Source organism: Akebia trifoliata, chromosome 5, assembly GCF_017979445.1.
Source record: "Akebia trifoliata isolate Shusen 1 chromosome 5, ASM1797944v1, whole genome shotgun sequence".
Lineage (NCBI taxonomy): Eukaryota > Viridiplantae > Streptophyta > Magnoliopsida > Ranunculales > Lardizabalaceae > Akebia > Akebia trifoliata.
The window spans coordinates 7,241,700-7,253,891 of record NC_141379.1 but is presented as its reverse complement, the minus strand read 5'-3'; the positions used below and the strand labels follow the sequence as shown (position 1 = coordinate 7,253,891).

The 12,192-nt window shown below is 35.0% G+C and overlaps 1 protein-coding gene across 3 annotated transcripts; it reads right to left on the bottom strand.

Moving 5' to 3' along the window:
* Positions 1 to 2,139: 2,139 nt before the first annotated feature.
* Positions 2,140 to 11,318, bottom strand: LOC147401344 (putative methyltransferase PMT5). 3 transcript variants are annotated; one of them, XM_086442602.1, is made up of 11 exons: positions 11,161 to 11,318; positions 10,772 to 10,909; positions 9,947 to 10,571; positions 9,714 to 9,849; positions 9,099 to 9,339; positions 4,650 to 4,875; positions 4,321 to 4,480; positions 3,882 to 4,186; positions 3,130 to 3,265; positions 2,626 to 2,801; positions 2,140 to 2,436 (listed from the first exon to the last, which is right to left on the bottom strand). In XM_086442602.1, exons 3-10 carry the CDS (start codon positions 10,456 to 10,458, stop codon positions 2,652 to 2,654), a joined length of 1,866 nt encoding a protein of 621 aa, XP_086298728.1. In that variant the 5' UTR covers positions 10,459 to 10,571; positions 10,772 to 10,909; positions 11,161 to 11,318; the 3' UTR covers positions 2,140 to 2,436; positions 2,626 to 2,651. The 3 variants fall into 3 exon arrangements, with proteins under 3 accessions (XP_086298728.1, XP_086298727.1, XP_086298729.1); XM_086442601.1 differs by having other exon boundaries at positions 9,947 to 10,909; XM_086442603.1 differs by lacking the exon at positions 10,772 to 10,909 and having other exon boundaries at positions 11,161 to 11,314.
* Positions 11,319 to 12,192: the final 874 nt, after the last annotated feature.

Below are 12,192 nucleotides of genomic sequence, written 5' to 3'. Positions count from 1 at the left end.
TTTGAATGTTCATTGAATTGATTCAACTAAAAAATTAGTAAGTCTACTTATATTAAATTTATAAATAGAGTTTAATAAACAACTTTTTTTTTCACAAAAATATTAAGAACCAAATAAATTGGTCATGTTTTTTTTTTTTGTTGTGATTTGGTATTTTTTTTAGATTAAATCACTTTTGTAAAGTTGTTAAAAAGTTATTTCAGATATTTTTCTTTAAAAAAATCTTCAGAAAATCTTTAATAGATGAATATTTTATTAAGTATGACTTAAATGGTTGTATTCTTTTATAGGGGACTAATCAGTACAAATTCTCAATAAAGAATCCTTTATAGTCATTGTCCAAAAAAAAAATAAGGGAATCTATCAAATAAGGGCATTTTTATCTCTTAAAATTTTAAAAATAATATTATAAGATGTTAAAAAAAACAAAAAGGCGTGTAGAAAGGAAGGGTGATCTTGCCATTGTGTAGTGAATAGGGGTAATTGTCAAACGAGTCCTTTGTAACGAAATTGAGAATGGCTTAAGAGTTATTAGAGATATTTTGCTTACAGAAAAATCAATCCCACAACGAGGCGGGTAGGGTTTGGTAAATTGGGATGCCCTCAATACACGTTGGTTCATATGATTGGTCCATCCTGGATTCTGTCTAATGCTAGATTGACTTTCACCTAGCGAAAAAAAAAAAATCATTTATTGGAGGGGACGGCCATTTGCAAACACCATTATGGCCGATTATACCCCTTTAAGTGAAAAATGTAATAATAAATAATAATAATAAAAAGGGAAAAAAAAAAAAGAGATAATTTATACTTTTACCTTAATTCTGTAACTCATTGCACATAGGACTTTCCGAGGTGGGTGGTGCATGTGTCCATGGTTTTAGTCTCACAGGAAGGGTGGGGATACCCACAATAGAAAAATAAATTTTTTTGACCAAACTTATTTTAACAAGTTCAATAAGTACCTACTAAATGTTATCAAACAGATTTGGTAGGTACATAACTTTATTAGGTAAATCTTTGTGTTTGTTGTGCTAGTATCGAATCTTTATGTATGGATCGATAGGTATTTACAGAACATTGTAAAAATGATAAGTGTTCAATAACCACTTGGGTGGGTGCAATGAGAACTAATAAAAAAACAAAGAGAGCTAAAAAGGATACAATGAGACATTTTGTCTTTAAGGTGGGTGCGTATAATGAGTAAGAGGGTACAATAAACCATTTAAGTGTGTGCAAGTAGAGCCACCCTTTATTTTATTTCACGTAAATTTTAATTTATTGTATTTATGCTAAAAGTTAATAATAAGGCGACTGGTTTTGGTTTCATTACCAATTAAACTATTTACTTTTAAAACTTAAATCAATTGTGTAACTTGAATCCATCTGAGACCGCTTGCAAGGTATTTGATCAGGAAAGGATTTGACCCCTACAAGTATTGAAATAAGCCTCTGGTGTTCCACATCCAACCCAAAGTAATCTTCTTAAAAAGCTTCAATGTGGTACCAAGCTAAGATTTTTGGACAGGTAATACCTACCAAAGCTTCAAAGTGCTCAAATACTCTCATCAACGAATGGATGAGAGTATCCAATTTTCAAACTCACGTTCAGTTAAGTTAAATGGATCATTATCACAAAGACACTGTCAGCACATTCTCTATTTATAGAGATGTGATTTTCTGACCCTCTCTCTCCTGATGTGGCATATGCTAGAATCATAGATTTCCTCAGGATACACAATTGCATGTAGTTATGGGGTTTGCAGTTGTGTATCCCGTGGAAAAAATCTATGATTCTAGCACATGCCACGTCAGGAGAGTATGTCAGGCGGGGGGGAGTCAGAATAATGTTTATAACATACCATTGGACTGCTCCAGACACGCCGACGCAGAGAATGAAAGAAATTGCCCCACGCCTATCAGCACAAATCTTTAGGCAAGACGTGTTTGGTAACAATTTTTTTTTTTATTTTTAAAAAAATTCATTAACAATGACCAACAATTTTTTTTTTTCTTTAAAATAGTCTAATATCTATAAATAGTTTTTAATATTTTAAATTTTATATATTAAATTATTTTTATACTTTCCATTTAGATTGTGTGTGTGTGTGAGAGAGAGTGAGAGAGAGGAACATGGGATTTAGCAAGACAATGTTACACTTCAAACTTACATTCCGCGGTGGCTTTCCTCTCACCCTTTTCTAACAATAACTGTCAATTTAATCCAACTCACATATTGTTCAGAATGAAATAAAATATGGAAACATAAAAAAGACAAAAACAAAAACAATTTAGATGAATGAATTGCTACAAATAAATTAGGAAAATGAACTGAGGTTACTTATGAGGAATCATACTCGTCGTCAACAACAGCTATCACATAATCTCGTTGCAATCTCTGAACTTCTTCAAGTCAAATAATGATGACGAAAATAGCTGCCAATAGATTCATGCTTTGCCAATCAGAATATGAAATTTTTGGTAAGTTTTCAAACATAAATGTGTCCTAGTTTACTCAAACCATGGCCCTAACTGAGGAGTCTTCCCTCCAACCAGATATTCAGAAAGGTTAATCATAGGCTGCATTTCTTAATTTACTCAAAAAGTTAGGTTTAGAGAAATTACCAAAGATGAAAAGTGGAAATGAGCGGTCACTTCTTCAAGAATGGTTTTTGGCAAATAAGTAGTCGCTGATCATTGTTGTTCTGCATCTCAATCACTCTTGCTTCCCAACGGACCTGTGTAGCAAGCATGCGTGCTTTCTCTATTACTTGCAGTTTATCGCTTAGCACAACCCATCCCTATCAACAATCGTTCAATTCATCAGACTCAAAATAAAATTCAGATGAAATATCCGACTATAGACTTGTGATTTACTGATGTTTGTCAGAGATAAGAGACGATGAATGACACCCATCTACATGTTTCAATGGTCAATTACATCTTATTCTTTCTCCGCAACCAAACCCAAAAAGTATATCCATGCGAGTGAAAAAAAATCTGACAATGACCCAAAATGTATATTAAATAGAGTAAAAAGGTATTTTAGGCTTTTTACCCAAAACTAACAGAATAATAAAAACTTTCAACTTTTCAAGATGAAGAAATCAACACGAAAGTGATAAATACCTCAGGGCGTAGAATACGATCCATCTCCAAGAATAAGTCAGAAATGTCACAGTGCTCTGAATTGAGAAGGTGTGAGAGGAGCCCATTTGCGTGAAGCATGTCATATGTACGTGGGTAGGTAGGGAAGGGTTCACACCTGTTGCATAAATGACAGGGTCATCAGAATCTGGCACTGTATTCTATGTTTCAAACCCTAAAACAAGTATCATATCATTATTTTCAACAAGGGTTTAGGGGATAAGTAAGGCCAGAATTCTAGAATGTGGTCCCACACATAAAGCACTGACCAAAAACATCGATCTGGCAAAGATAATTTATTCTTGCATTGATGAGAATTCAGAATTGCCTCAAGCAAAATGGGGGTTTTTTTTTTTTTTTTAAATTTAAAAAACTATAGATATCAAAGTGAGATAAAACAAAGTAAAAGTCTGAAAGGATTGAACTCTTGGATAATGTTTTGTAATTCTAGGTTGGGAAGAGCGAGCTAAACTGAAATAAAACAAACAGTTCATATAAAATATTAAACTATGCATGGGAAAAATCCATGAGATCTTTACAGCAGGAAGAGAAATTTCAAACCACACAATCTCCAAATAGATCTTACCGTTTTGGGAAACCTCAGAAATTAGGTTTTCAAAAATGTCAGAGATAGTTTTGACTGGGCTACCTGGTGGAGCTCTTAAACCAAGATATCCAAATCATCCAATTCAAGGACAAAAACTATCTACAAAAATATAATTCGGATATCTCACCAGTCATGCAAAACCCCAGCAAAACCTCGATCAAGTATGAGAGGAAGTGTATTAGTAGTCCTGACTGGCACAACATTCATCACCCATGCTGATTTTTTAGCTTCCAGAAATGCAGCATTTAAACCTCCATAACGAGCGTTCATGTCCATTACATTACGTATCATGTTGAATGGCGGCAGTGGGTCTTCATCACCAGGCCTCTTTGGATGGTCGGAAAAAATCAAGGGCGTAAGCAAAGACCAATAGTTCTTTAAAGCTGATGTCCAAACCTGTGAGTCTTCAAAAAATTCTTCAGGATGTACTCCTGCAAAAATACATGAGAATCAATACACTAGCACTGCATCTGAATTATTAAGGTCCCAGAGAAGTAGAAAGCATGGAAACAACTATTGGAACACCATAACTCACAAAAGCAATCTGTTTCAGAACAATACTTTCCATGAACTTCAAGCTCGATTGAGCTCAACTGGGAACCAGAAGACTTGTTCTGTATGGGGATCCAGAGTTTGCTGGTAATTCCACTTATACATGATTGGAGAGGTTGATAATATGACTGGGCATCGTAATCTTCTTTACATAGAGGTATACCACCCTGCTTGCTACAATGGAAAATAAAAGTGGCGTATTAAATTATGTTTAGAAGTAACATTTGAGCTACAACATGAGGGAAAGGATCGTGAACTCATGATAGAGCCAAATATGAATAATTGTTCACGATTTAATCAAAAGCTATGATGAAAATTGTTAGTCGGTAGTTAGTGTCCTCACCGAGATGCATAACAATGAACGTCTGCAGTTTTCTGCCAAACAACGGTCTCATCTTGCTGAGCTAAGAGACTCCAGCATATTTTCTGGGTAAATTCCTCAACTGGTGTAAACATGTTCCTGTTCTTTGCATTCAATGAACTTCCTTGGGGTTTGCTTGTGGGTGATGTCAAAACAAAGTAACCTCCAGGCTTGAGTAGCCGGTCCACTTCAATAAGGAATGCCCCATCTGATGTATAAAACCAAGGTTAGAGTTGAACAATGAATGAATTTGCAGGGAACATAGCAATCCAGGTTTATCACACTCACCATTATATATATATATGGGTCCCGTTCAGCAACAAACATTTTGGCAAAACATTTTTCAAAACATGGGTTAGAGGTTTTGGAATGGGCTGATTTTTTGTGAGGATGATCTCTACGGTGAGGAGATCATCCTCACCAAAAATCAGCCCATTCCAAAACTTCTAGCCCCTGTTTACAAGTTGAAAAATCGTGGACCGTCCATTTTTTGTAAACCATTTTTGATGGGGTTAGAAGTTTTGGAATGGGCTGATTTTTGGTGATGATGATCTCCTCACCGTAGAGATCATCCTCACCAAAAATCAGCCCATTCCAAAATCTCTAACCCATGTTTTGAAAAATGTTTTGCCAAAATGTTTGTTGCTGAACATTTCCCTATATATATATATATATATATATATATATATAGGGTCCCGTTCGGCACCCAACCATTTACCCAACAATTTGCCCAACGTGTTTTGTCCTACATGGGTTAGAAGTTTTGGAATAGGCTGATTTTTTGTGACGATGATCTCTATGGTGAGGAGATCATCCTCACCAAAAATCAGCCCATTCCAAAACTTCTAACCCCATCACAAATGGTTTACAAAAAATGGACGGTCCACGATTTTTCAACTTGTAAACATGGGTTTAGAAGTTTTGGAATGGGCTGATTTTTGGTGAGGATGATCTTCTAACCGTAGAGATCATCCTCACCAAAAATCAGCCCATTCCAAAACTTCTAACCCATGTTGGACAAAACATGTTGGGCAAATAGTTGGGTAAATGGTTGGGTGCTGAACATTTCCCATATATATATATATATAGGTTGGGATTCATTGACTCCTAAGAATGACTCATGAAAAAAACACATGATCCCAACCCTTTAAACACAAAATCCAATGGTTGAGATTTATGAATATCTTGATAACACAAATCTCGGAGATACTTATCCTGAGGATAAATCTTAACCATTGGATTTTGCATTTAAAGGGTTGGGATCATGGGTTTGTTTCATGAGTCATTTTTAAGCGTCAAAGGATCCTGACCCATATATATATAGGGAAGCGTGCAGAGTCCCTAAAGAGAGCCAAACAACCAATTTCTTCTATGAAGTCCATAAAATAGTACATATCTGTTTTTCACTTATATTGAATTTTTTTATTTATTTTTTGGATAAGTTTTCACTTGTATTGAATAAAAATCTGCATGGGCATTCTTGATTAGAATGTTAACAGGAGTAAACAGCTTCATTTGTGTGTTGATGGCTTTAATCCATCCTTTGCCACTACGTACATATCGAATGGAAAATCTCCAATGGGAAGTGCACAACACTACTGCATTCACATATATTAATGCTTATCTTGTTTAGCTCTTTCTTAAGTTATTAAATAAGGCACTCAACTTTGTACCACTCATGCCCAACTCTACTATGCATGTAACTATGCAGGCAATACAAACGGGGACAAACCCCTAGTCCCATACTTAGATAGTAATGCAGCTTGCGGATTTTGGTGGTCTGGGTCTTCTCTGAAGGAATTTCTACCAACATAGCACACCCACCCTGGCACCCCCATCCATTCCAACCTTGTTTTTTGCTCTAACCAGTTACCGCCAACCATCAGCATTAAGATCCCACCATGATTTCAATAAATTGTATACTTGTGAAGGTTTTCTCCTATTTCCAAATGAAGTTGCTACTGAACAGTAGCTACAACCATGATGATTTCATCAAGATTTTTCCCAGTTCAATCACTTATAGTTTTGTTTGTTTGTTTGTTTGTTTGTTTGATAGGTGTAAGTAGGTGAAGACTTCATCACCTCACCGAGGTGGCACCTTCCATCATCTTATAATTTTTCTACTCTTTTAAAATCCAGATACTATGCGATTCCAATGTAACAAGGACAATGGCTCATGTGTCAGTGGCTGCTGTAGTGTTGACAAGGCATCTTTGAGAGCCCAACACCCAAAGACGTCAGCACACATATTTTCACATTTCACCATAAGTTTATAAATGATGAATAATGCTATTTTATACAGAGTTCCTAGACAAACAATTAATCCCTATCAATCTTTTCCTTTAGTTTATATCAACAACATTCTTATAATCTCAAATTCCATTGACCAACATTGGAAACATTTATATTTATTCCAAAATCTTATTATAAAAAATGGACTTGTATTATCTGAGTGAAAAATTAAACTCTTCCAAACATCAGTCCAATTTTTAAGGTTCAATATTGAACGACAAACTATTACCCCTACCAATAGGGTAATCTCTTTTGCTGATAAGTTTCCCCATGAAATCACAGATAAAAAACAATTACAACGATTTTTAGGATGTTTAAACTATGTTCTCAACTTTATTCACAATCTAGTTCAAGAAAAAAAAATCATTTTTTTTCAACTTTAAAAACCAAACGACAAAACAAAACAACCATGGACTACTGAACATACCCAAGCAGTTCAAAAGATTAAACAACGTGTCAAGATTCTACCTTACCTAAATATTCCAAACATTACATATCCAAGAATAATTCAAACATATGCTTCCGAATTACTATATGAAGGAATTCTTCTACAAATTTCTCCTCAAAAAACTGAACAATTAGTTCAATTTACGTCCAGAATCTGGACTCATTGTCAACAAAATTACTCTACTATCAAAAAAGAAATACTAGCTATTGTTTTATGCGTTTTAAAATTCTAAAGTGACATTTTAAATCAATTTTTTTTAATCAAAGTCGATAGTAAATCTGCCAAAGATGTTTTACAAAAGGATGTTAAAAATCTTGCCTCTAAACAAATATTTGCCCGATGGCAAGCCTTACTTTCTATTTTTGACTTTGATATTGAATTTATTAATTGTTCAAAAAATTATTTAGCTGATTTTTTAACTCGTGATTTTTTACAGAAAAAATGAGTATTCGAGGTGTTTCTACCCCTCATCAATCAAAATTCAAAGGTAAAGTCCCAATTCCAGTCCAAATCCCTTATGCTCCCAATAGATACTCTGCTTGATCCCGATCTGATTACATTTCCAAAGCTTTCCATTCAATCCTTATTCTCGACCAACATATGCATTCTAATCTAACCATCCCTCAAATTTTATCCCAAGTTTTTCCTCCAAAAGCACATTTTACAGCCAAACTCCCAAATCTATCCCAAAAGTTCTATGAAGCTATCCTTATCCAATCACAAAACACCCTTATAAACCATACCGAAAAGGATGGAGAAATCGCTTTCTTCAAATTCAAAATCCTTCGTATAATTTCTCCACAAGAATGAATTTATTAACCTGGTCACATAAGAACTCTTGCTCTGATTCTAATGGTGAGCATCTTTCTCTTCTTTTACAGAAGGGCATTACTCTTCAAAAGTCTAGTCCCTCTACACTCTGCACCTTGAAAATAGAGTTTCCAACAGAAAGGCATCCTTCTAACCAAAACTACTCATTGCCTTTTAGCCTGCTGCCTGTGTTCCTTGAGCTTCTTATCATGAATTACTTCAATATAGTGTGTTTCTTTACTTGTATAACTTTTAATATTGGTCTATCCTGAAGACCTCTTTAGTTGTTCCCTAATTGCAGTTGCACTTGCATCTCTAATTTGCTCATTTACTTATTATTTTCCCTCAAGGGTATAATAAATCGTCATCCTTATGGTTATAAGAGACCTGTGTGCTTCCTCACATTACAAGTTTTGTAATCATTATCCCTATTGATGGGAGTTTGAAAATGGGAATGGTGTTGCATTCGACTAAACGAACCAATTGGGATTGAATAATCAAGTGAAGTGGAAACTAGAGCTTGGTTCAAAGATCATAGTTTTGCTATGCTATTTAAAATCGAAATAGAAATGCTGAGCATATATTTAATAATATTTACAGATAACAAGACTTAAAAAAGAGTAATATTTCCTCATATGCAGAGAGCACTACATTTGTTGATTGAAATGTAAAGCAAGAAAGTGGTAGCAGTGAAGTTTTATATAAAAATAAAATAAGAGAAGCTATAATTGATGAAACAAAAGCACAGTAGTCCATCATGCAAGAAATAACTGCAATACAACTCTTCTTTTTTCCTTTGAAAGCATGTAATAGAAAGACCGTTCATTTAACTACCACAAACTAGGGGAAAATATGCCTAATCCAACCAACTCTAGAAGTACCTTTTACGTCCCAGGTGATACCACACTGGGTACAGTGAACCATGTCAAACGACAATGATGGATATGGCAGTTGCCTTGAAATGAAGTCACCAATCATCGCTGGAAGACCTCTCTCAAGAGCCATCTGAACTTGACTCCCAAATACCTCATATGCCGCAATACAAACAGTCATTATCTTTAATGAGAATAAATGAGCTCCAAAGCTACCAAATCCACAACCAATATCCAGTACATTGCGAACCTGTATCCCACATCAGTGAACATTGCAACGCATCACTAAAACATAAGAGCATTTGCCTATCATTTTCAATATAGAAGGTTATATCCAGTAACATAAGAGAGCTGTGATTGGCACCCCAACTTTTTACTTCTTACACCCCAATTAAAATTGAAAAAAAAATGGCTGTAGAGAAGTAAAAGTTGGGGTGCCAATAGCAGCTCTCTAAGATAAGCATGGAAAGTAACATAACTTTTCCTGATTTCAAATATCTCACAAGAAGATGACAATGGTTTCTATCCAACATAGCAGCTCCCAAACCAAACCATGACATGAAGCATAACAAGACAAAAAATAAAAATAAAAAAAGAGGAAAAACAAGGAAGAGAGATACTTACACCAGCTTGAACAAATTCAGAGTCACTTCCCAACCCTACCATCTCTGCAATTTGACGAGAGTAATCTTTAACACCATCAATGTTTATTCCATCCTCAGAGTGAAAAGCAATTTGATTCTCTTCTAGTAACATTAATCTACGGAATTCCAAAAAGAAATGGTACATTTAATTATCTGCATTGAAAAAACCGAAAAGAACAAATTGAACTTTGTATATTGAACCAAGAAATATACCTTTTCGTCATGCTTCCAGAAGAAAGGAATTGGTCTTTTGTTATCTTCACATTGGCACTCCATATCACATCCCGACCAGCTGGCCACCTTAGAGGGATCTTATAGTCCTTTGGAGGACGGACCAAACAACGGGTTCCCACTCGTGATACATCACAATGACGGTCAAATTCTTCCCCATCAAGAAACCCAGCTAACAGACTTGAAGAGACATTATAGCAAGGTACATGGTTCTCTCTTTCCTTTCCACATAATTCAAACTCTCTTGGATGAGTTCTCCCTAAAGAAAGAGACCTTATCTCCAAATAATCACTTGTTGCTTGCTCCTTTAGCCTTCTATAGTTCTTATAAAAATCAGGTATTGGTGAGGAAGCAACAGAGTTCAAGGTGTTCGAAGAAAACGAGCCTAAAACTACAATTAATGCGAGGACACAAACAAAGCACAGAAGTAACAAACTGAGTGGCGGTCTACGGCCAAAATTTATAGAGAATGGAGTAGACCAAGAGCTTCTCATGTCCAAAATAACTTAAATTCGACCTCCACTGAATATATGCGAATTGTAAAACTCAGAACCCAACATAAGATCTAAGTTTCTTCTCTCTCTATAATCAAGAGATCGGCCAAATCCTACAAGCATGGAAACAACCAACTCAAATAGTTTCTTTCTTGATTGAAAATGCAACCACCAAAGAAGATATTTTTTCTTCTTCTTTTTTTGAGGAAACAATCTGAACTACTGCATTAAGGTTCTGAATTATGAGACATGATCAACAACACGAAATTAACAGATCAAACTAGTAGATCTCTTAAATCCACATTAGACATACAAAATTGAAGCGAAATAACCCCAAATTGCCGTCCAAGTTACATATAATCTCGAAAACCCTGAACTTTAGCCTCAAAATACCAGTTCTTCACAAATATCCAGCTATCGATTTCACCAAATCAACAGAGCAACATTCCACCTGCAAGTGTGCATCGAATCCGCAAAAAAGAAAAAAATATATATATACTAAATTAACATTCCAGGAGATCAAAAGTATCTTTTTAATCAATTTAAGACAAGAAACAAGTGCAGATCTCAAACATTAACCCAAAAACTCCCTAGATCTGAACAATTCGAGACAAATCTTTCAACAAGTGAAAACGAACGAGAAAACAAGATCAGAAATGAAAATCTAACTGGAGTTTATTTGTTAATTTATTGTTGGCGTACCAAATCTTTGTAGTGGAGAGTAAAAGCTGTACTTAGGAGAGATCCAAACCACCATTAACAGAGAGAGATCTGCTCCAGTTTTTTGCTGTTGTTGGATCGGTCCTGTTTCTGCGGAATTTCGTTTTTTTTGACAGAGAGAGGCTTTGAACTTTATATTTTATATATTATATTTAATAATAATAATGATTTATAAATTAATGATGTATACGACCACGTAACCAACCTCGCAAACACTTGTAAATTGTGTTCGACTTAAATGCCTTAGAATAATTGGCGCGTTGGGTGGAAAATCATTTTCAATTTCGGCCTCAATGATAATAGGGAAATTATTTTCTAGAGAAGATTACTTTTATAAAATAGCAATGTGAGGATGAAATCGTTGAAAAAAAATTTTTCATTTTGATGTTTTGATTTGCACTTGAAAATGTCAAAAGAAAGAGAATTGGGTTTTAGTATTTGGGGGTGAGGCTAGTGTTTAATCTAAAGAGAAGTAGGAAGTTTAAAAATCATTTTCTGGAGATGAGGAGGGAAAACATTTCTCCACAAAAGAGAAAATTGCTTTGGGCAATAAATGGTTTTCCAAGGAAAACGAGAAATTAGGCACTTGAAACTTATAGTTTTGTAAAAAATATTATTCTCTCTCTTTAAAGAATAATGATTTTACTCCCCGCCTCGATCATACTCCCCCATACTCTCTTGACATGGCATGTGCTACAACAATAGATTTTTTTTACCACGGGATACACAATTGGATGTATGGTTCTAACACAGCACCTCATGAGAGTATGCGAAAGTATGTCGGGGGGAGGGGGGGGGGGGGGAGTCAGATGATCACGACTCATTTTTAAAAGTAAGTGAGTTTTGTTTTTGATTCAGTAAACTTGTTTTTAATGAAATCAATAACTCCACAATAAACAAGAACTGAACCTAGATCTATGTTATGGTCACCCAAAGACTACCGATTAAGTTATCTAGCACTAAGAGATTTTTTGTTCATAGGAAAGTCAAATTAGGATTTTACATAATTCCGAA